General features: G+C 41.0%; 2 protein-coding genes across 4 annotated transcripts in view; one reads left to right on the forward strand and one right to left on the reverse strand.

Moving 5' to 3' along the window:
- The window catches only part of SLC30A6 (solute carrier family 30 member 6), a 48,860-nt gene extending 30,586 nt beyond the window's left edge, over window positions 1-18,274 (forward strand). For both annotated transcript variants that reach the window (XM_061432026.1, XM_061432027.1), the window contains one exon: window positions 14,776-18,274. In XM_061432026.1, the coding sequence (XP_061288010.1) occupies window positions 14,776-15,276 (501 nt within the window). In that variant the 3' untranslated portion in view covers window positions 15,277-18,274. The remainder of the gene's footprint in view (window positions 1-14,775) is intronic.
- Window positions 16,543-22,587, reverse strand: part of NLRC4 (NLR family CARD domain containing 4) — a 54,418-nt gene continuing 48,373 nt past the window's right edge. For both annotated transcript variants that reach the window (XM_061432024.1, XM_061432023.1), the window contains one exon: window positions 16,543-21,984. In XM_061432024.1, the coding sequence (XP_061288008.1) occupies window positions 21,692-21,984 (293 nt within the window). In that variant the 3' untranslated portion in view covers window positions 16,543-21,691. The remainder of the gene's footprint in view (window positions 21,985-22,587) is intronic.

Consider the following 22,587-nt stretch of genomic DNA (forward strand, 5'->3'; position numbering starts at 1 on the left):
TCCTGAGCAGATATTTTCTTGAGTTTCTTACCTCTGGCATAAGACGTTACTGTGATAAACCCTGAAGACTCAGTCTTATTTTTTCCCATTGATATGTGACTTGATCTTTTTACCTCTATGCCTAAAATATTTTTTCAGTCCAGTAATTTTACTAGAATGTGTCTTGGTGTTATTGGTCAGTTATTTCAGGGATGCAGTATACCCTTGTATAATGTTATTTTAGAAACAGTTCTTTAAAACTTTCAGGAAAGTTTTCTTTAATTAAAGTTCTTAATATTCTCTTCTCTTGCTTTGATTTTCTTCTTTGGAAATGCCTGTTATAAGCATGGTGGAGCTTTACCTTTCTTTCATATTTGTTATTTTCTTTCAGTTACTTAGTATCTCAATTTCCTTTGATTTTTAAAACTTCTCTTTTTATCTTTTTTTTTCATAATATACCTGTATGTTTATTGCTTTTCTAGCTTAATCTTTGTTTCAGAAATTTGGGAGCCGGCATGCTGCATGACTTGCCACATCTTAGTTCCCTGACCAAAGATTGAACCCAGGCCCACAGCAGTCAGAGGACCCAGTCCTAACCACTGGACAACTAGGGAATTCCCTGAAAAAAATTTTTTTTCATGTATTTCTAATTGCCACTCCATTTCTAGGTTTTCTATTTTGATTTATATTCTTCTTAATCAATTCAAAAATTGATTTGAAAAAGAAAGTCATAGTTCTCATCAGTTTTGTAGGTAAATCTTTCCAATCTTTTATGATCTATTCTGTATTCTCCTTTTTTCTTATAATAACTATGTGTAGGATTTGGATTCAGTTCTTTGCTTTTGCTCCTTTTTATGTGAAATTCGTTTTCCTGAATTTTAAAATAAAAAATGGTTTAAGGTAGTGTATCTAAATTCATGGTTCTAGAGTTCCCTCTTCTGATGAGTCTGTAAAGTGAAAGCTTTTTTTCCTCCTGGTTCTGTTCCTCTCCCATTTGTATCTGAACCTTCTTTATCTTCTGTTTCTACTCTGCTGCTCAATTTAGATTCTCTTCCCAGCTGTTTCTTCTTAATGTGGGGCTTTGTGCTGGAAGGGAGCTTTGCTTGGTTACTTTTGAGAGCTCACAGGGTCACACTACTCCAGTCCTTCATATCTTGTTGCAGACCCAGTGCATTCACCCAGTACTGAAATGTGCGAAACACCTTCCATTTCCCGGCTGCCTTTCTCAAATTCACTGTCCTAGATTTCCATGAAGAGCTAGTTACCTATTGTGAGGTTTTTAGGTCAATCAGATGCCCTATTGTATCCTCCTCCACAGATGCTGATACCTTACAGGTCTTACAGTTTGTATTTGGGTTTTCTTAGGGTGTTGTGTTATTTATTTATTTTTTTTTGGGTAGGTGTTGTCCATAGGTATTTGAATTTGCTGTTTTAGTTTTTGTTTTTATGGGGATATTCGGGACATTTCAAAAAATGCTACCAATGCTTCTGTCTTTCAAGAATCCCAGCATAATTAATAATGACTGCAGAATTTTACAATATATGAATATACCATATTTTATTTAATCAGTCCTCTAATATATGTTTGTTTGTTTGTTTTTTCCTTAGCTGTGCTATGCAGCATACAGGATCAAGGCCATTTTTTAATTGGGGATGGAGGGTTTTGATGTTGAGTTGAATGAGTTCTTTTATGTCTTCATCAGACATACTGTTTGCAAATATCTTCTCCCATTCAGTAGGCTGCCTTTGATGGTTTCCTTCACTGCAAAAGCCTTTTAGTTTGATGAGGTCCCGTTTGCTTATTTTTGCTTCTGTGGCCCTTGCCTGAGGAGACAGATCAAAAAAATATTGCAAAGGCTGATGTCAAGGAGCTTATTACTGCTTGTGTTTTCTTAAGTTTACTTGTGTACATGGTATGAGAAAATGTTCTAGTTTTGTTCTTTTGCATGTAGCTATCCAGTTTTCCCAGCACTACTTGTTGAAGGAACTGTCTCTTCCCCTTTGTATTTTCTGCCTCCTTCACTGTAGACTAATTGACTGTATGTGTGTGGATTTATTTCTGGGTTCTCTGTTCTGTTCCATTGATCTGTGTGTCTGGTTTGTGCCAGTACGGTGCTATTTTGATTACTATAGTTTTTGTAGTATAGTTTTGTCAGCTGTTAAGTCGCTTCAGTCATGTCCGACACTCTGTGCGACCCCATAGACGGCAGCCCACTAGGCTCCTCTCTCCCTGGGATTCTCCAGGCAAGAACACTGGAGTGGGTTGCCATTTCTTTCTCCAATGCATGAAAGTGAAAAGTGAAAGTGAAGTCGCTCAGTCATGCCCGACTCTTAGCGACCCCATGGACTGGAGCCCACCAGGCTCCTCTGTCAATGGGATTTTCCAGGCAAGAGTACTGGAGTGGGGTGCCATTGCCTTCTCCAGTTTTGTCAGGGGAGTGTGTAATTTCCTCAGTTCTGTCTCGCCGCAGCAAAAATTTGAAGCAGTGGACCCGTGTTACAGCTCAGTTACAGCTCCGTTTTATTTGGCAAGCAAAGGAAAATACATCCTCAAGGCGGGAGGATGGGCCAACCCAAAAGAAGAGAGGAGCTCAATTTTGGCTCCTTTTTAATCTTCTTTCTCCTCCCCTTGAACCTGCCCTGTGTAAATTGGGCTAGCCAGGAGGGCTGTTTGTTTCACCTGAGGTCCTCACTCTGGTCCTTGGACCTTCCTTTGTTCTATTTTTGTGGGCTTTTTCCTTTCTTTGTCTTTTAACCACCACTATTTTGGACTCCTTTTTCCTATTCTAGCTACCTAACATTCCCCCCTCAAGAGATGGGAGGCCCAGTTCTTTAGGAATAGGGGCATCAAGGTCTCTGTGGCACTTCTTGCTGAGCTGGGACATTGAGGGGCATTGGGCCTCCCCCTCTTGCTAATCTCAGGCCTCAGAGTTCTTATAGCAGTATCCATCTAAGGGTGAGTGATATTTTCCACGGTCAGGTGTAGTTTTATATATCCTTGTTGAACTGGCACCGCATGTTGTAGCTTGTTGACCTGGGCAGAGACAAAATGGGTTAGACAATTGATAATACATGGAGCAATCATAAGCAGCATCAATATGATGATAACAGGGATTAGTTGGAGCATTAGCCAACTTCAAATTCCCCCTCGCCAGGAGAAGGATCCACCAAATAGGGATTGGAGCCACCCACCCCAGGAACTCTCTAGCTCATTCTTTGAGATTCTGTAGGAGATTTTTTTTTTGAGGACTGTGTTTTTCTTGAGGACTGTGAGACTTTCTTTAACTTAGCTGGAGGTATTTACCCAGAAACAATATGTCTCATTCAAGATGGCTCAAGTCCCTCCTTGTTCAGGGATCAGGAGATCTATCTCCTGTCTGTTTTGGAGTACAACCTCTGCCAAGCTGTGTTGGCTCTTTAGAGCTGACTTGAGAAATCTTATCCCCAGAAACTTGATTTTGGGGGTGTTTATTAGAATGACCCTCATTTGTAGTTCTGAATAGGTATCTGAGATCTCCCAGGGGCTCACAGGTGTATTGAGTGTCCTCTTCTGTTTTCTTCCATGGCTTGACTCGTGAGTAGTGAATCCAGGAGTCGTGTCCTGGTACCTTGACTGCTGTGGGTGTAGAAAGTATTACAGGGTCTCCCATATAGCATCTCATAAGAACTAAGACCAGCCTCTTCCTTAGGGGCAATACGGGTACGGAGAAGAGCTATTGGTAAAGCCTCCTTCCATCCCAGGGAGGTCTCCTGGGTTATCTTTTTATCTATCATAACTAGTAGATATTTAATCCCTTGAGAAACTGGCATCTGGGTGAAGTCCATCTGCCAGCCCTTTCCGGGGTAGGTCCCATGCTGTTGGGACAGGCTGGGCCAGTTGGAGTCTTCACACTCCTTGGGGGCTGTTTAATTGGCAAGTGGGACAAGAGGAGACCATTTGCCTTATACTTGTTTGGAGGCCTATTCCTCTGAAGGACCTTTCTAGTAATCTTTGGAGGGCCTTCTCCCCTAAATGAGTGGTGGCATGTAAGGAGTTAACCAACTTCCATTGGAGTCCCTCCTTTTGGAACCACCCCATATGATCTTCTTGAAAGCCCTCACTCTTAGCTTTAATAGTCTCACATTCAGTATATGAAGGAGTTTCTGGCAAATTAGTCTGTGGAACTAGGGTGGCAACCCCTGTTAGGTCATTGTTCTGTAATTAGGTCATTGTTCTGTAATGCTGCTCTCTTAGCTGCCTCATTAGCTGCTTGGTTCCCTCGTGCCACTTCTGTGCTCCCTTTTTGGTGTCCTTTACAATGGGAGACTGAAACTCCAGTGGGCAGATGGACTGCCTCCAAGAGCCTAAGGATTTGATCACCATATTTAATTAGGGACCCTCAGATGATCAAGTGGCCTCTCTCTTTCCAAACAGCAGCATGTGCATGTACCACCAGAAAGGCATACTTGGAGTCTGTAAATGGCTACTCTTTTTCCTTTTCCCAGCTCTAAGCTCGAGTCAGGGTCATGAGCTCAACTAATTGGACTGAAGTATCTGGTAGCAAAGGTTTGGCCTCTATGGTCTCAAAATTGGAGACTACTACATATCCAGATCTTCTTTTTCCATCCAAGACAAAGCTGCTTCCATCAGTGTACCAGATTTCCTCAGGATTGGTCAGAGGGTCTTCTGACAATCCCTCTCAAGGTTTCCAGGCAAGAGTGGAAGGGGAGAGAGTCCTCAGGGGTAGGCTGGGTTAAGAATCTCACAAGGGGATATAGTCAGACCTGGATTTTCCATCAGCACTACTTGGTATCTGAGGATCCTTTGATCAGACATCCATAAATGGCCTCTCCCATTCAGGAGTTGTTTCACTTGGTGGCTGGTAAAAATAATTTTTCCCCAAAAGAGAGTTTTAAAGCATCTTCTATCAGGACTGCAATAGCTGCAAGATTTCGAAGGCAGGAAGGCCAGCCTCGGGCAGTTGGTTCACGCCTCTTGGATAAGCAAGCTATAGGCTGGGGCTCAGGTCCCAGTCTTTGGGTTAACATTCCCAAGGCTCTTCCTTCTTTTTCGTGGACATAAAGTTGGAATGCTTTTTCTAGCTCTGGGAACCTCAAGGTGGGTGCTCGAGTTAAGGCTTGTTTTAGTGTACCCTCTGTCTTCTTTTGAGGAGTTCCCCATATCAGTGGGATTGAATCATCCTGTCCCTTCAAGCTTTCATATAAGGGCTGGGCAATTAGACCATAGTTGGGTATCCAGATTCTACAATACCCAGTTAGCCCCAGGAAAGCTCACAGTTGTTTTCGAGTTGTGGGGGAGGGCAACTGGAGGATTCCCTATACTCGATCAGAGGACAGCCATGTGTAATCTGAACTCCCAGCTAAGTGACCTTTGTCTCAATCATCTGTGCCTTAGCACAGGAGACTTTATATTCCCTCTCTGCCAAAAAGTTTAGATCCTGAATTGCATGTTGGGCATTTTTCTCATCTGGAGAACAGATTAGTAGGTTATCTACATATTGTAGTATTTTCCCATTAGATCCCAGGTCCAGATCTAGGAGATACCAGCTAAGAGCCTGCCCAGACAGGTAGGGGCTGTCTCTGAACCCCTGAGGTAATACTGTCCAAGTCATCTGTTGGTGTTTTTCTCCTGGAGATTCCCACTCGAAGGTAAAAAGATACTGGGATTCTTTAGGCAGTGGTATGCAAAAGAATTCATCCTTGAGATGCAAGACTGTAAACGACTTGGCACTGGGTGGGATTTCTCCCAAGATTACATCAGGATTGGGTACTGTGGGAAGGAGAGGGACTATAGCTTCATTTATGATCTGGAGATCTTAAACCATTTGCCAGGTCCCATCTTTTTTCTTTACAGGGAGGATTGGGGTGTTACATGGCTAATTGGTGGGGACCAATAGCCCACAGGCAAGGAATTTATTTATTTTAGAGGCTGTAGTCCTCGAGCTTCTCTTCTGAGAGGGTATTGTTTCTGGTTTGGAAACCAGTGGGATCTTGGAGGACAGTGATGACCAGTTCAGCTTTGTGGGCTCATACACGAGTCCCCTGGTCCCACACCTTGTGGTTAATTTTGTCCTCCCATAGTTTTTGGTCTCTCCCTGTTGGAGAGGGTGTAACAGGTTCCTCAGTAGTAACCAGGAGCTGTAGGGCTCTAGGGGCTGAAAAGCTTCCCATCACAAGGGTGGTCCCCAGTTTAGTGAGTATATCTCTTCCCAATAAGGGGTTAGGACACAGGGACCACCAGAAACTGGTGGGAAAATATTTGTCCACCCCAGCAACAAAGAAGTGCTCGGGTGAATCTTTTTGTAATTGTTTTTCCTATAGCACCCAAAATGGTACAGGTTTGGGAGGAGAAGGCTCTGGAGTAGGAGGTCAGGACAGAGTAGGTAGCCCCTGTGTCAACCAAGAGATTCTTGGACCTACCTGCCAATCCAGTTGCACCCTTGGCTCCAGCCCTGTGATGGTTATCTGTGACAGGCAGGCTGGCTGGAGTGGGCCGCTTCAGTCCTGTTGAACTGTAGAGGGAAGGCTTGGCACTTGACCTTGAGGCTTTTGGGTCCTGAGGGCAGTGTGCCGCCCAGTGTCCCAATTGATGGCATTTGTAGCAAGCCATTTTAGGAGACTTGTCAAGATTTGGACACTCTTTGGCCCAGTGTCCCGCCTGTCTACAGATTAGGCATTTGCCTCGTGCCTTGTCCTTTAAGGACTCAGAGTTTGCCATAGGGCTTCCCTGGAGGGCAGCCAGAATCTGGGCATGCCTTGTCTCTTTGCTTTTCTCCGTTTCCTGGGCCTTGGCCTCTCTCTCCTGTTGTTCTCTGTTATAAAAGCTAGAGTCTGGTGGCTGGAGTCTGGACCATCTCATCTAAAGAGGCAGCAGAGTCCTGCTGCTGTAGCTGTTGTAACTTTATCCTGATGTCTGATCCACACTGGGATAGGAATTTGTCCTTTAATATCACCTGTTCCTCTTAAGTGTCTCAGTCCAGATTGGTAAGTGGAGTTCTTGTTGGGCTCCTGAGTTATTGCTGACCCCCAGGCATAGCTGATTACTTTTTGCTGGGCTGCTTTTAGTCCTGCCTTTACACAGATCAGAAAATGATCCTTTTCCCAGATGTGCTCAGGGTCGTTATAATTCCAATTAGGATCTGAAGAAGGAACCACAGTTTCCCCCACCAGGTATTTTCGCTTGACATGTGAAGCCCCATAGCATACCTTTGGGCTTCCTTTAAGACCCTAGCATACTCAGGGTCAGATAAAGTTTGACTAAATATGACCATTGATGTCCTTCCACATCAAGTCAAAGGCCAAAGTAATGTGTTGGAATGTATCACATTCCAATATATCTATATATTTGCTGGGTCATCTGTATAGCTTCCCAGGTCTTGTTTGATCTGTCTTAGTTTTAAGAGGGAGAAGGGCTTATGGACCTGGACTGGTCCAAATTCTCTAGTTTCAACTAAGGGACGTACTCAAGTTGGCTTTTGTCGAGGGGGTGCTCCCGGATATGGGGGCACGTTTGGATAGAAGGAAGGAGCACCAGGCAACTTGGGAGCCATGGGAGGTGAGCCTTCACAGGGGGCTTCCTTCTCTTGGTTGTCTGTGCCTAACACCATTTGCCTGGTAGGCTCACTTTTAGGCCATACAACAATCCCATACTTAACACAGAGTTCCTTCATATCTCTTGGAAGAAAATTTGGGCATAGGGGATCTCTGTCCATGTCCCTTATCTTTTGCAGAATAAGTCTAGCTGGAGGATGGTGTTGTAATTTAACTCCCATCCTCAGGCCAGTGTTCCTTGTCCCCTAGAGGATACCATGGCCACTCAGTGGCACAAAAGAATTTTAAGCAACTTCTCCTTAGAGTTTGAGAATTGAAATAGATTCCAGTTATCAAGAATGCATCTCAAGGGTATCTGTTAGGAAGTGGATTGGTTATTTTCCATCTGAAAGACAGTGATGACAGAGAAAGGAAAAGAAAAAAAAAAAAGCCAATAGTCCTCCTTCTATTTTTATGGGTGGACTTCCTTAGGGGTGAGTCTTTCTGAAGCCTATCCTACTCAGTATTGTTGCAACCTGAAAGCCGGGTGTCCCCAGGTCAAGGTGCAGATCCCCTGCAGGCTGAGTCATGACAGTCTCCTGGAGATCAAATTCCTGGGCAGATCGAGGCAGGTTGGCCTCCTGAGAATTGGGTCCCTTGGCATTGGTCAAGGCATGTCGACCTTCTGGGACCCCTGAACTGGTGGATCTCCAAGCAGGTTGAGGCATGACAGCCTCCCAAGGACCAAATCCCTAGGCAGGTCGAGGTAGGTCAACCTCGTGGGACCCCTAGCTGGGGTTGGGCGTCCCCAAGGTCTCCAGCCTGACCAGTGCTGGGTAGGATTAAGGGGTTGTAATCTTAACTCATTGCTGGTTTGTCCACTGCAGATGGGAATAGATATCATGATGTAAAGCAATCCAAGCCTGTGCCCTGAGACTGGAAACCTGGTGAAACAACCATCAGCCTTATCCTCTTATTGCTCTGAGGGAATGTAAGTCGCTGGTTTCTTCCCTTAGTCCTCCATAAGAGCAGTTTAGGGTATTTCCAGTGGTAAATATTTCAGTGTCATAGACGCACTTTAGGTAATAACAGAAGTAATGACAAAGGAGTGAGTTATCTTGGCCTGTTAGGGGCAGTCAGTTCAGTTCAGTCTTTCAGTCATCTCCAGCTCTTTGCATCCCCATGAACCACAGCACACCAGGCCTCTCTGTCCATCACCAACTCCCAGAGTCACCCAAACCCATGTCCATCGAGTCGGTGATGCCATCCAACCATCTTATCCTCTGTCATCCCCTTCTCCTCCTGCCCTCAATCTTTCCCAGCATCAGGGTCTTTTCAAATGAGTCAGCTTTTTGTATCAGGTGGCCAAACTATTGGAGTTTCAGCTTCAACATCAGTCCTACCAATAAACACCTAGGACTGATCTTCTTTAGGATGGACTGGATGGATCTCCTTGCAGTCTAAGGGACTCTCAAGAGCCTTCTCCAACACCACAGTTCAAAAGCATCAATTCTTCGGCACTCAGCTTTCTTCACAGTCCAACTCTCACATCCATACATGACCACTGGAAAAACCATAGCCTTGACTAGACGGACCTTTGTTGACAAAGTAATGTTTCTGCTTTTTAATATGCTGTCTAGGTTGGTCATAACTTTCCTTCCAAGGAGTAAGCGTCTTTTAATTTCATGGCTGCCGTCACCATCTGTAGTGATGTTGGAGCCCAAGAATATAGTCTCCTACTGTATCCACTATTTCCCCATCTATTTGCCATGAAGTGATGGGACCAGCTGCCATGATCTTAGTTTTCTGAATGTTGAGCTTTAAGCCAACTTTTTCACTCTCCTCTTTCACTTTCATCAAGAGGCTCTTTACTTCTGTGCTTTCTGCCATAAGTGTGGTGTCATCTGCGTATCTGAGGTTATTGATATTTCTCCCAGCAATCTTGATTCCAGCTTGTGCTTCCTCCAGCCCAGCATTTCTCATGATGTACTCTGCATACAAGTTAAATAAGCAGGGTGACAATATACAGCCTTGACGTACTCCTTTTCCTATTTGGAACCAGTCTGTTGTTCCATGTCCATTTGTTCTAACTGTTGCTTCCTGACCTGCATATAGGTTTCTCAAGAGACAGATCAGATGCTCTGGTATTCCCATCTCTTTCAGAATTTGCCACAGTTTATTGTGATCCACACAAAGGCTTTGGCATAGTCAGTAAAGCAGAAATAGATGTTTTTCTGGAACTCTCTTGCTTTTTCGATGATGCAGCAGATGTTGGCAATTTGATCTCTGGTTCCTCTGCCTTTTCTAAATCCACCTTGAACATCTGGAAGTTCACGGTTCACGTACTGCTGAAGCCTGGCTTGGAGAATTTTGAGCATTACTTTGCTAGCATGTGAGATGAGTGCAATTGTGCGGTAGTTTGAGCATTCTTTGGCATTGCCTTTCTTTGGGATTGGAATGAAAACTCACCTTTTCCAGTCCTGTGGCCACTGCTGAGTTTTCCAAATTTGCTGACATATGGAGTGCAGCACTTTCACAGCATCATCTTTCAGGATTTGAAATAGCTCAACTGGAATTCTATCACCTCCACTAGCTTTGTTTGTAGTGATGCTTTCTAAGGCCCACTTGACTTCACATTCCAGGATGTCTGGCTCTAGGTAAGTGATCACACCATTGTGATTATCTGGGTCGTGAAGATCTTTTTTGTACAGTTCTTCTGTGTATTCTTGCTACTTCTTCTTAATATCTTCTGCTTCTCTTAGGTCCATACCATTTCTGTCCTTTATTGAGTCCATCTTTGCATGAAATGTTCCCTTGGTATCTCTAATTTTCTTGAAGAGATCTCTGGTCTTTCCTATTCTATTGTTTTCCTCTAATTCTTTGCATTGATAGCTGAGGAATGCTTCCTTATCTCTCCTTGCTATTCTTTGGAACTCTGCATTCAAATGGGTATATCTTTCCTTTTCTCCTTTGCTTTTCACTTCTCTTCTTTTCACAGCTATTTGTAAGGCCTCCTCAGACAGCCATTTTGCTTTTTTGCATTTCTTTTTCTTGGGGATGGTCTTGATTCCTGTCTCCTATACAATGTCACGAATCTCCGTCCGTAGTTCATCAAGAGTATTTTAATATAAGTGGGATGGAGTTATGTTGCCTACAAGGAGGCAGAGTCCTGGCTGTAGGAGTTAGTAAGTGGTTTAAGAACAAATTGATAAGAAGCAATAGACTAGATGTTCCATAAAAGTAGAGTGTAGATTTGATCTGGGGCTATGTTTGTAACTTAGGACAAGGGTGATAAGGATTTGGGCCAGATGGCCTACAGGGCTGACTCCCAAAGTGGCAGACATTGTCCCTGGAAGCCCAATTGCCCTTGAATGGATACCGCCAACAGATAGACTTCTAGTAGGCACCTGTCACCTGCCCTAGCAGGTTCACTGAGAGCTGCTGTTGTTGCACATTTTGTAGGAAACATGGAAGATGAAGGCCTGACTATCTAGAGGGATTGGATATTATGTAGTATTTTCCCTCCCAAGGGCCAGCTATTTTCTGGTTGTCTCTCCCAAAGATAGTAGAGGCAACATTGTGGGTGCAGACAGGGCTCAGGAAAAGAGCATGAAACAGGAGGGAAGGGGGCAGGGCGCAACTTTTGAGAGAATGACGTAGCCCAAGGGCATAACATAAACCGATTAAAATTAAATGGGTCCAAGACAAATTTAACTAAACCTTGATTCTCAATCTGCAAGCTTAATGACACATCCAGAGGCACCAGGACAGTTCCAAGGCACTATCAAAAGATGGAGGAGTGGGTGGTTCTCCAGTTGTTAGAATGACCCTCCCTCTTTAGCATAAGAAATCACACACTCTGGACTGTGCATCTCTCTGAATCCGAACAAATCTACCTCTTACCTATTGCTGTGTCTCTGACTGAATTTTTTTGCAATGAGACATCAAGACCCTGAGCTTCATTAGGTCCTGAAACCAGGCACCCTGGGTTTTGGCTGGGCTTAAGTCCCAGTCGTATATGACTGAGTGACTGAGCATAGCACAGAATCCCTGCCATGTGGGTTTGATTCCCAGTCTTAGGTAAACAGTTTCAAACACAACTTTCAGAAATGGAAAGATGATGATCTGCCCAATACTTTGTAAGCAGTGGCATAGATGGAGAGAGGAGCTGAAGGACAGGAGGAAAAAAGCAGTGGGAAAAACATGCCGAGGAATCCCCTTCATAACCTGCTGGAAAATCTGCTAAATATCTGACCTGTGTTCACAGTTTTCATTGGCCTGATCCTTGGCACAAAAAAGATTAAGGACAGAAGAACCCCCACTCACTTAGGCAACAGCTACTAAGGTGTAACCGACAATAGAGCCTTCGGGACACACTGGGGACTAGCCCCTAGCAGAGTCCCTCAGTTGCACCCACTGCCATTCACGGGGTTCGGGGAAACAAGAAATTAGAGATTGTAAAGGAATTTAGATTTTGTTAGCCATATGTCCTTCCAGCCATCGGAGCAAAGACCTCCTTAACCAGAGGTCTTCTGAAATCTGAGACTGAGCTGCTTGCGCTTTCTGTCGAGTTTGTTTTTGCTGTCCTGGTTTCCAGCACGCTAGGCTTCTTGTCACTGCCACTGCGCTGGGTTTTCTTCATGTTCAGCTTCCATCACGTGAGTTTTCACCAAGTTGGGCTTCTGGTGTGCTTGGCCTCCGCCTTGCGGAGACCGAGCCAAGATTGTTTCAGCCAAATTAAATCCAAGTCACGGAGCCAGATATGTTGGGGGAGTGTATAATTTCCTCGGTTCTGTCTCACCACAGCAAAAATCTGAAGCGGCAGACCAGTGTTTCAGCTCAGTTACAGCTCAGTTTAAATGGCAAACCAGTGTTACAGCTTGGTTACAGCTCAGTTTTATTTGGCAAGCAAAGGAAAACACATCCTTGAGGTGTGAGGGCCGGCCGACCCAAAAGAAGAGAGGAGCTCAATTTTGGCTCCTCTTTTTATGTTTTTTCCTCCTCCTCCTGAGCCTGCCCTATGTAAATTGTGCTAGCCAGGAGGGCTGTTTGTTTCACCTGAGGTTCTCATTCCTGTCCCTGGACCTTCCTTTGTTCTATTTTTTCGGGCTTTTTCCTTTCTTTGTTTTTTGGCCACCGCTATTTTGGACTCCTTTTTCCTATTCTAGCTACCTAACAGTTTGAAGGCAGGGGGCATAATACCTTTGTTCTTCTTTCTCAAGATTGCTTTGGCTATTTGGGGTCTTTTGTGGTTCTACATAAAATATGGGATTATTTGTTTTAGTTCTGTGAAAAATGTCATGGCTGAATGTGCTTTAGGTAGTGTGGACATTTTAGCAATATTAATTCATCCAGTCTACGAACACAAACTATCTTTCCATTTATTAGTATCATCTTTAGTTTCTTTCATCAGTTTTGTAGTTTCAGAGTGTGTCTTTTACCTGCTTGGTTAAATTTATTCCTAGATATTTTACTCTTTTTGATTTAATTGTAAATACGATTTTCTTGATTTTTCTTTTTGATACTTGATTTTAGTATATAGAAACGCAACAGATTTCTCCATATTAGTTTCATATCATGAAACTTTGAATTCATTTATTAGTTCTAATAGTTTTTTGTGTACTCTTTAGGATTTTCTATATATATTATCATGTCTTCTGCAAACAGTAATGATTTTACTTCTTCTCTTCCATTTTGGATGCCTCTTACTCTTATTCTCCTCTGATTGCTGTGGCTAGAATTTACAGTACTATGTTAAATACAAGTGGCAAGAGTGGACATCCTCGTCTTGTTCCTGATGCTAGATGAAAAGCTTTCAGGTTTTCACATTGAGTATGATGTCAGTTGTGTGTTTGTCATGCATGTGTGCATGCATGCGTGCATACTCAGTCACTGTCATGTCAACCCTTTACAGCCCTGAGAACTATAGCTCACCAGGCTCCTCTGTTCATGGAATTTCCCAGGCAAGAATACTGGAGTGAGTGGCCCTTTTCTTCTCCAGGGGATCTTGTGGACCACATCTGTTCTCCTGCAGTGGCAGGTGGATTCTTTACCATTGAACCACCTGGGAAGCCCTCGTGTTTGTCATAAATAGTCTTTATTGTTTTGATGTATGTTTCCTCTATACCAACTTTGTCGAGAGTTTTTATCATGAATGGGTGTTGAATTTTGCCAAGTGCTTTTTCTGCATTCATTAAGATGATCATATGATACCATTCTTGATATTTTTGTTTGTTTTAATCAAAATATAATTATTGTATCTACTATTTTATTATCTTTTGAAGACAAGATGTGTAATGACCATTTTATCAAGTTAGCAAACATACTTCTGACTGTCATTCTAATGCCTGGGCTCTCTATCCTCCTGGTAACCTAGGCTAGAAACCTTGAGATTGTCTTTTGATAAGTTCATCTCCCTCATTCATTATTTATATCCAGTTGAAATCAAAGTCTCCCACTTCTATCCAACCCCTGGAATATCATGAAATCATTTGTCCCTCTGTAGTCCCACTATAGCTGTCCTATCTTGGCCTCTCCATTCCTAACCTAGACTGTTTTAGTCAATTCCTAAATAATTAGCAGTTATCCATAACTGTAATTTTTCTGAACTCTGATTACCTTACTTCTGTTGGATTGCTGCAACTAAAACTCCTTATTCATGATTTTTAGAACCCTACAGCTAGCCTTTCTTTTTAACTTTATTACCTAAACTTTCTTTCTTCTTTACATTCTTCCTGTCCTTATTTGCTTCCTCCTTTCCTCCTCCTTTTCTTCCTGTCTTTTCTCTTTCATTTCTTTTCTGCCTCCTGAAATACTGTACTTCTTTTATATAGTAATGTTGCTTATTCTTGCCCAAACATGCCATGTTTTCAAGTACTGTTGCCCCAGCTTAGAATGCCTGTCTCTACCTTTTGAGATTTCATTTAATCCCCAGCCCTAGATCAGATGCCATCTTCTTTTGAAGTCTTCCTCAACTGGAATTAATAGCTACCTTCTCTGCCCTTGCAGTGCATTTTTCCATATACTTCATTTGTGTTCTGCCTTCTATTGCTATATGCCTGCCTTCCTCCTACATGGATTTCTTTCTTTTTTTAATATTTTAATGTTATATTTTATTTAGAGTCATAAATTATTTTATTAACTCTTTACATCAACAATTACTACTAAAGTAGTTTTTAAGGAATATCAATAAAATGTTTCTTTCCAATGGAATTTTCAGTAGTATAATTGTAAGCAGTCTTTTTCTTATGATTTTGTCCCTTTTAGGCTGGATCAGTTCACGTGAGAATTCGACGAGATGCCAATGAACAAATGGTTCTTGCTCATGTGACCAACAGGCTGTACACGCTTGTATCTACTCTGACTGTTCAGATATTCAAGGATGATTGGATCAGGCCTGCCTTACTGTCTGGGCCTGTTGCAGCCAATGTCCTAAACTTTACAGATCATCACGTAATCCCAATGCCTCCTCTTAAGGGTACTGATGATTCAAACCCTGTCACATCAACTCCAACTAAACCTAGTAGTCCACCTCCAGAATTTTCATTTAACACCCCTGGAAAAAATGTGAGCCCAGTTATTCTTCTAAATACGCAAACAAGACCTTACGGTTTGGGTCTTAATCATGGACACGCACCTTATAGCAGCGTGCTTAATCAAGGACTTGGAGTTCCAGGCATTGGAGCAACCCAAGGATTCAGGACTGGTTTTACAAATATCCCGAGTAGATATGGAACTAACAATAGAATTGGACAACCAAGACCATGATGTACTATAATTTAATTTATTTTTATGAGGAATATTGACTCCTTGAGTTTCAGTTTATTTAGTAATCCACTTTGCATCGACTGTTCAATCATTTACTCTAAATGTTAGAGAGTAGTAGGCTTGTTCACATTTCATGAAACCAATGAAACTATATTTTTGTAAAACATTTGGGGCAGTGAGAACCTTTTAAATGTTATAGACTTTAAATAGGCTTCCTTTAGAAAGCGTGTTCTCTAAATTTGAATTTTGCTATCTTTGGTTTTGTAGTTGACTGCAGCGTTGATATAACATTACCTTTATAAGAGAACCACTTGATGGAGTAGATTTGTCACATTATTAAAAATATAATGCTTTCTTCAGTGAAATTTATAAACTTGCTTCTTGAGTACACATTTTAGGAAAGGAAAAAAATGTCTATTCTAAAAGTAAAAGTCTCTTTTATAGGTTTTCCAAACTTAATTGCTACATTTTTCTTTGAGGTCCTCCTGTGGTATGCAAAGTAAAAGCAAACATTTTTATCAGAAATTTTGAAACATATTTTACTATCTGGCACAGTTAAAAATTTTTAATTATCAGTTTTTTAATAGTTTTTCTCATTAAAAAATTTCAATACATTTGTAAGTGACCCATCAGTCTCACAATATCTTATTTTGGTTAAATAAACATCTTATCCTTAAGTGATATGCAGTGAAGGAATCCCAATTTTCAGTCTTACATTTAATTAAATACTGAGATAATGATAGATTTTTATCCTTCCTGTCACCTTTTTATTGGTTGACTTTGATTTTTCATTTTATTAACAAAATATCACATATATTACCAAAATATGTGGAATTACATGCAATGTAGTACTTTTTGATCCTTTTTTCAAAGTTGCATGAACAATTTGAATTTAAATTATGTAATTTTGCCAAAACCTAGTGCACCTTAGGTTTATAAGTACTGGTTAGATCTGCAGTAGGCAGTTTCTAATTTATTTTGTTCTGCTTTATTGAAAATAGTGAATTGTTAACATTTATAATGAAGTGTGAGAATCATGTAGATTATTTTATTTTTAAATTATTTTCCAAATGCAAATGTTAAGGACTTTCCAACATGGCCAGTATTACTTATAAAAAGTATAACAAGCAACAGTCACAAATTACCTATGATTTTTTTTTTCTCGTTTTATCATGCATTTTATACTTAGGTTTTAAAATTGGATTTTGAGAGTGGATTCAGCTTTTCTAGAATTCAGTACTCCTGGAGATTTGTGACATTTCCAGCCATCAGCAACTATCTAGAGAAGTGTTTTTGTTTTTTTTTTTTAATTTGCAACTTTCTTCAATCAACTCATGCTCTTTTAAATATAAGCAACCCTCCCAAATTCCTGTTTCTTTACAGTGGAGTAATAAACATCTAAGAAGCCATCTCTGTCAAGTAGAATTGTAGTCACGCTGTGACAATAAGTGACCAGGTCCCAAGTAACTTTTGCTTGATGAGGAGTTGATCGTTGTCTTTGACATTTGCAGCCCTGTTCAGCCATTTGACCTGCTGAAGAAATAGAGCCCATGCCACCTTGACCGCTGGGGAAAACGAAACATAAATGTGATAAGGCAACCTGTTCCTTGACATTTATCTTTCGTCCTCCAACTATTTCTATACCTATTATTGGTCTACTATTACAGGGTGATTTTTCTTCCATTGATCTCATCTAAATGTGAATTTGGGTCATGCGTGAAATCTGAAGAACTGCCTTGTACTGAATGATGATTAAGAGGTATGTGCTGCCACTCTATGCATGTCTTCTCCGTTTCCAGGGGATTTTTAAAGTGCCCGGGTACTAAACACGGTTCTGTGCAAGGTTAAATGCCTGTTTCCTCAACACTCATTCAGAGGTTACATCTGTTCTGTTGTCCTTCCAAAGGTGCTTTGATAACCGACTGCACTACTTGAGAAGTTGCATGTGGGTCTTGAAGGGTTGGCTCTACTTGCTGAAATTTGATAATGCCAATTGCTGCAGGTGGCATTGCTCCAGGCATTATTATATAAAGAAGTCTTATTTGCCAACCTTTGGATAGGTTCTGGATATGAAAATAAGAAACTTGGCCAGCGTAAGCCTTGATTTAGTAGCCTAACTGGTAAATCTTGCCATGGAGTTACATGAAGCTAGACCAGGAAGCACGTTTGAGTTAAAAACTTGACCCATGGTTTGTGATTAAGAGCAAGTTCCATGGAGTGTGATTAATCTTGTTTGAGAAATTACTGTTTTATAATGGAGGAAAACACTGGGCTGGAAGATAAGAGATTTGGATTCCAGTCCTGATGCTGCCACTGTTTGAGTAGTTTTATAACCATGGGTAAGTCATTTAACTCCTCTGAGCTTTCTCATCTGTAAAGTTAGGGTGGGGAATGAAGTAGTTGATCTATAAACTGTCAGCTCTAAAACTGTATTACTAAATCTGCAGAAAATATATCCACTTGTGAAATAGAATATTGTACCAAGAATTTCTTTTTAGTGACTACCTCAACATACAGGCCAAGTGTTACCTATGCCAACACCCAAGCCATTAATTTGAGGTGCCATGAGAACAGAGAGTCAACTAAAGGCTGACATTTGGTTTTTGTGTATTTCAGAGTTGCCTCAACTTAAATCTGTTTAGCTTAAACAGATTTTTCTTAGACTTCTTTCTTTGTGAGGAAGGATTATTTTGGGAGGTGTTGGGGAAAAGATTAGGACAGGGTACTCTTACCTTTCACAGGGTACGAAAGAATGGGATCCATTTTTTCTTCTTTAATCTCTGAAGTCACAGATGGAATTGCATACATGTATCAGCAACTGGTTTAGCTACTCATTCAAGCATCTGATTGAGCTACTCATAAACTGCCAATTTTTTGCTTAACTAAAGATTGCTGATTTTGCGGGGGGAGCCTGATCTGCTTTTTATACAAGAAAATACTTTTACATTCCAAATTGTTTGAATTAAACTATTTGAATAAAGAACATTCGTGAACTTTCTCTCTGCTTTTAAATAATTTTGGCCTGTTTGTTTCAATAGCTATTTATTGGTAACTTTATCTCATATTCAGCAAATGCTCGTCAGGAGTATAGTACATGCCATGCACTGTACTAAGTAAATGTGCATATAGTATATAAATTTTGGTGACCTGCTATTCTTGAGACTGAAGAGAATACAAGGATAAACAGGAATCCCCTTCAAGTAGCTGATAGAAGTGACCTATTTATCAGTTCAGTTCAGTTGCTCAGTCGAGTCTGACTCTTTGTGACCCCATGGACTGCAGCACGCCAGGTCTCCCTCTCCATCACCAACTCTCAGAGTTTACTCAAACTCATGTCCATTGAGTCGGTGATGCCATCCAACCATCTTATCCTCTGTCTTCTCCCGCCTTCAGTCTTTTCCAGCATTAGGGTCTTTTCATATGTCAGTTCTTCACATCAAGTGGCCAAAGTGTTGGAGTTTCAGCTTCAGTATCAGTCCTTCCAATGAATATTCAGTACTGATTTCTTTTAGGATGGACTGGTTGGATCTCTTTGCAGTCCAAGGGACTCTTCAAGAGTCTTCTCCAACACCACAGTTCAAAGGCATCAATTCTTCAGCGCTCAGCTTTCTTTGTAGTCCAACTCTCACATCCATACATGACCACTGGAAAAACCATGGCTTTGACTAGACGGACCTTTGTTGGCAAAATAGTATCTATGCTTTTTAACATGCTGTGTAGGTTTGTCATAACTTTTCAAGGTGCAAGCGTCTTTTAATTTCATGGCTGCAGTCACCATCGGTAGTGATTTTGGACCCGCAAAAAGAAAGTCTCTCACTGTTTCAATTGTTTCCCCATCTATTTGCCATGAAATGATGGGACCTGATGCCATGGTCTTAATTTTCTGAATGTTGAGGTTTAAGCCAATTTTTTCACTCTCTTTCACTTTCATCAAGAGGCTCTTTACTTCTGTGCTTTCTGCCATAAGTGTGGTATCTTCTGTGTATCTGAGGTTATTGATATTTCTCCTGCCAGTCTTGCTTCCAGCTTGTGCTTCATCCAGTCCAACATTTCTCGATGTACTCTGCATATAAGTTAAATAAGCAGGGTGACAATATACAGCCTTGACGTACTGGAACCAGTACATTTCCTGATTTAGAACCAGTCTGTTGTTCCATGTCCATTTGTTCTAACTGTTGATTCTTGACCTGCATACAGATTTCTCAGGAGGCAGGTAAGGTGGTCTGGTATTCCCATCTCTTTCAGAATTTTCCACAGTTTGTTGTGATCCACACAGTCAAAGGCTTTGGCATAGTCAATATGCAGAATTAGATGTTTTTCTGGAACTCTTGTGATTTTTTGATGATCCAGTGGATGTAAGCAATTTGATCTCTGGTTCCTCTGCCTTTTCTAAATCCAGCTTGAACATCTGGAAGTTCACGGTTCACATACTGTTGAAGCCTGGCTTGGAGAATTTTGAGCATTACTTTGCTAGTGTGTGAAATGAGTGCAGTTGTGCGGTAGTTTGAGCATTCTTTGGCATTGCCTTTCTTTGGGATTGGAATGAAAACTGACCTTTTCCAGTCCTGTGGCCACTGCTGAGTTCTCCAAATTTGCTGGCATATTGAGTGCAGCACTTTCACAGCATCATCTTTTAGGATTTGAAATAGCTCAACTGGAATTCCATTACCTCCACTAGCTTTGTTCATCATGATGCTTCCTAAGACCCACTTGACTTTGCGTTCAAGGATGTCTGGCTCTAGGTGATCACACCATCATGATTATCTGTGTTATGAAGATCTTTTTGTATAGTTCTGTGTATTCTTGCCATGTCTTCTTAATATCTTCTGCTTCTATTAGGTCCATACCATTTCTGTCCTTTATTGTGCCCATCTTTGCGTGAAATGTTCCCTTGGTATCTCTAATTTTCTTGAAGAGATCTCTAGTCTTTCCCATTCTATTCTTTTCCTCTATTTCTTTGCATTGATCACTGAGGAAGGCTTTCTAATCTCTCCCTGCTATTCTTTGGAACTCTCCATTCAAATAAGCATATCTTTCCTTTTCTCCTTTGCTTTTAGCTTCTCTTCTTTTCTCAACTATTTGTAAGGCCTCCTCAGATAACCATTTTGCCTTTTTACATTTCTCTTTCTTGGACTTGATCCCTGCCTCCTGTACAATGTCACCAACCCCTCCATCCATAGTTTTTCAGGCACTCAGTCTATCAGATACAATCCCTTGAATCTAGTTGTCACTCCCACTGTATAATCGTAAGGGATTTGATTTAGGTCATACCTGAATGATCTAGTGGTTTTCCCTACTTTCTTCAATATAAGTCTGAATTTGACAATAAGGAGTTAATGATTTGAGCCACGGTCAGCTTCTGGTCTTGTTTTTGCTGACTGTATAGAGCTTCTCCATCTTTGGTTGCAAAGAATGTAATCAATCTGATTTTGGTATTGACCATCTGTTGATGTCCATGTGTAGAATCTTCTCTTGTGTTGTTGGAAGAGGGTGTTTGCTATGACCAATGCATTCTCTTCACAAAACTCTATTAGCCTTTGGCCTGCTTCATTCTGTACTCCAAGGCCAAATTTGCCTGTTACTCCAGATGTTTGTTTCTTGACTTCCTACTTTTGCATTCCAGTCCCCTGTAATGGAAAGGACATCTTTTGGGGTGTTAGTTCTAGAATGTCTTGTAGATCTTCATAGAACCGTTCAGCTTCAGCTTCTTCAGCATTACTGGTCAGAGCATAGACTTGCATTACTGTGATGTTGAATGGTTTGCCTTGGGAACAAACAGATCATTCTGTCATTTTTGAGATTGCATCCAAGTAGTGCATTTCAGACTCTTGACTGTGATCACTACTCCATTTCTTCTAAGGGATTCTTGCCCACAATAGTAGATAAAATGGTCATCTGAGTTAAATTCACCTGTTTATACATGTCATCAAGTTAAACGCCCTCCCACTTCCTCTTCTTTGGCCTCAGTTTCCTAGCATCCTCCTGTTTTCTGTCTCCTTTTTATTTGAGTGATGAAATTAAGAAAGTTGATTTCCATGGAAGAGGCCGGCTAAGAAGGTGATGATGCTCCACATCATCCTGATATCCATAAAAGAAGAAAACGTTTAGAAGGGGTGAGTTAGACACACACTCTTGAGAAGGATAATTTTTAGATATATAGTGGATTGCTGTTTACTTTCAGACCCTTGAAGTATATGAGCAAAGTTTGTTCCATATTTTTATTAGCCAGGCCTTTATTGTAATCATGCAATTTAAAGAAACAATCCAAACATCTCAGTAACTTACAACAGTAAGCATACATTTCTTATAAGTCTGCAGGGCACCTGGGACAGTTTTTTTGAGCAAAGATTTTTAAATCACCAGGCTGAAAGTAATGGAGTCCCCAGAGCATTCAGAGGCTTAGGGTACCCTTTATTTAAGCAATTACTAGTTTAAAAGCACCTTTAAGAACACTGACATCATCGTCATCAAGTTGCCACCCAACAAGCTGAACCTCTTGCAGAAAAGTTAGTTTGGATAACACGTGGCTAAGTTTCCTGACTAATGATGCATCAGGTAAGAGTCCTTTTGTACTGAAGTCAAAAAACACTAGTTCCTTAAGATTCTCAAATCCACTCATGAATGCAAGCCATCCATCGCTGCTTACACAATTTCCTGCCAAATCCAACTGCTGGAAGTTTTCCAGAGGATTCTTTTCAAAAAATACACCTGAATAAAAACAGAAATAAATCCATTAACTGGAAAAAAGGTGGTTTTTTTTTTTTTTTAAGAGAAATGGCTATGTTTGGACTAGTGCTTTGCTTAAGAAAGAAATTCTCTGTGTAATTAGAAAAGTGATTATAGACCTGGTTCATTATATTTACAAATTATATTTTTCCTAAAGTGTAAGGGAATCTGATAAATAGCAATTATAGGAAACCAATATAAATGACATATACTTTTTCTCTTTTCCTGACTTTTCCAAGTAATGGAAGATTGTGTAAAAATTGAAACGTGGGAGAGACAATTGAAATATTCAGTACCTGTTTTCAAAACTGGAGTCAGACTTTGGCAACATTACGTCATTTCCTCTTCTGGAGAAGCATACGCTACCTAACGATTGTTTCTTTGGGTATGAAATGTTCCAAACTGTAAACTTCAGTAAGTAAACTCCTTCAGTATCTCAAGATAAAGAGTTTTGGGGTTGTTATTTTTCACCCTCTTTTAACTCTTCAGGAATTTCCTTATAGAATAGGGCACTCTAAAATACCTCCTCCAAGGACTGCCCTTATGGCACCATCCTTATGGCAGAAAGCGAAAAAGAACTAAAGA

The sequence above is a fragment of the Bos javanicus genome, chromosome 11, assembly GCF_032452875.1.
Source record: "Bos javanicus breed banteng chromosome 11, ARS-OSU_banteng_1.0, whole genome shotgun sequence".
Lineage (NCBI taxonomy): Eukaryota > Metazoa > Chordata > Mammalia > Artiodactyla > Bovidae > Bos > Bos javanicus.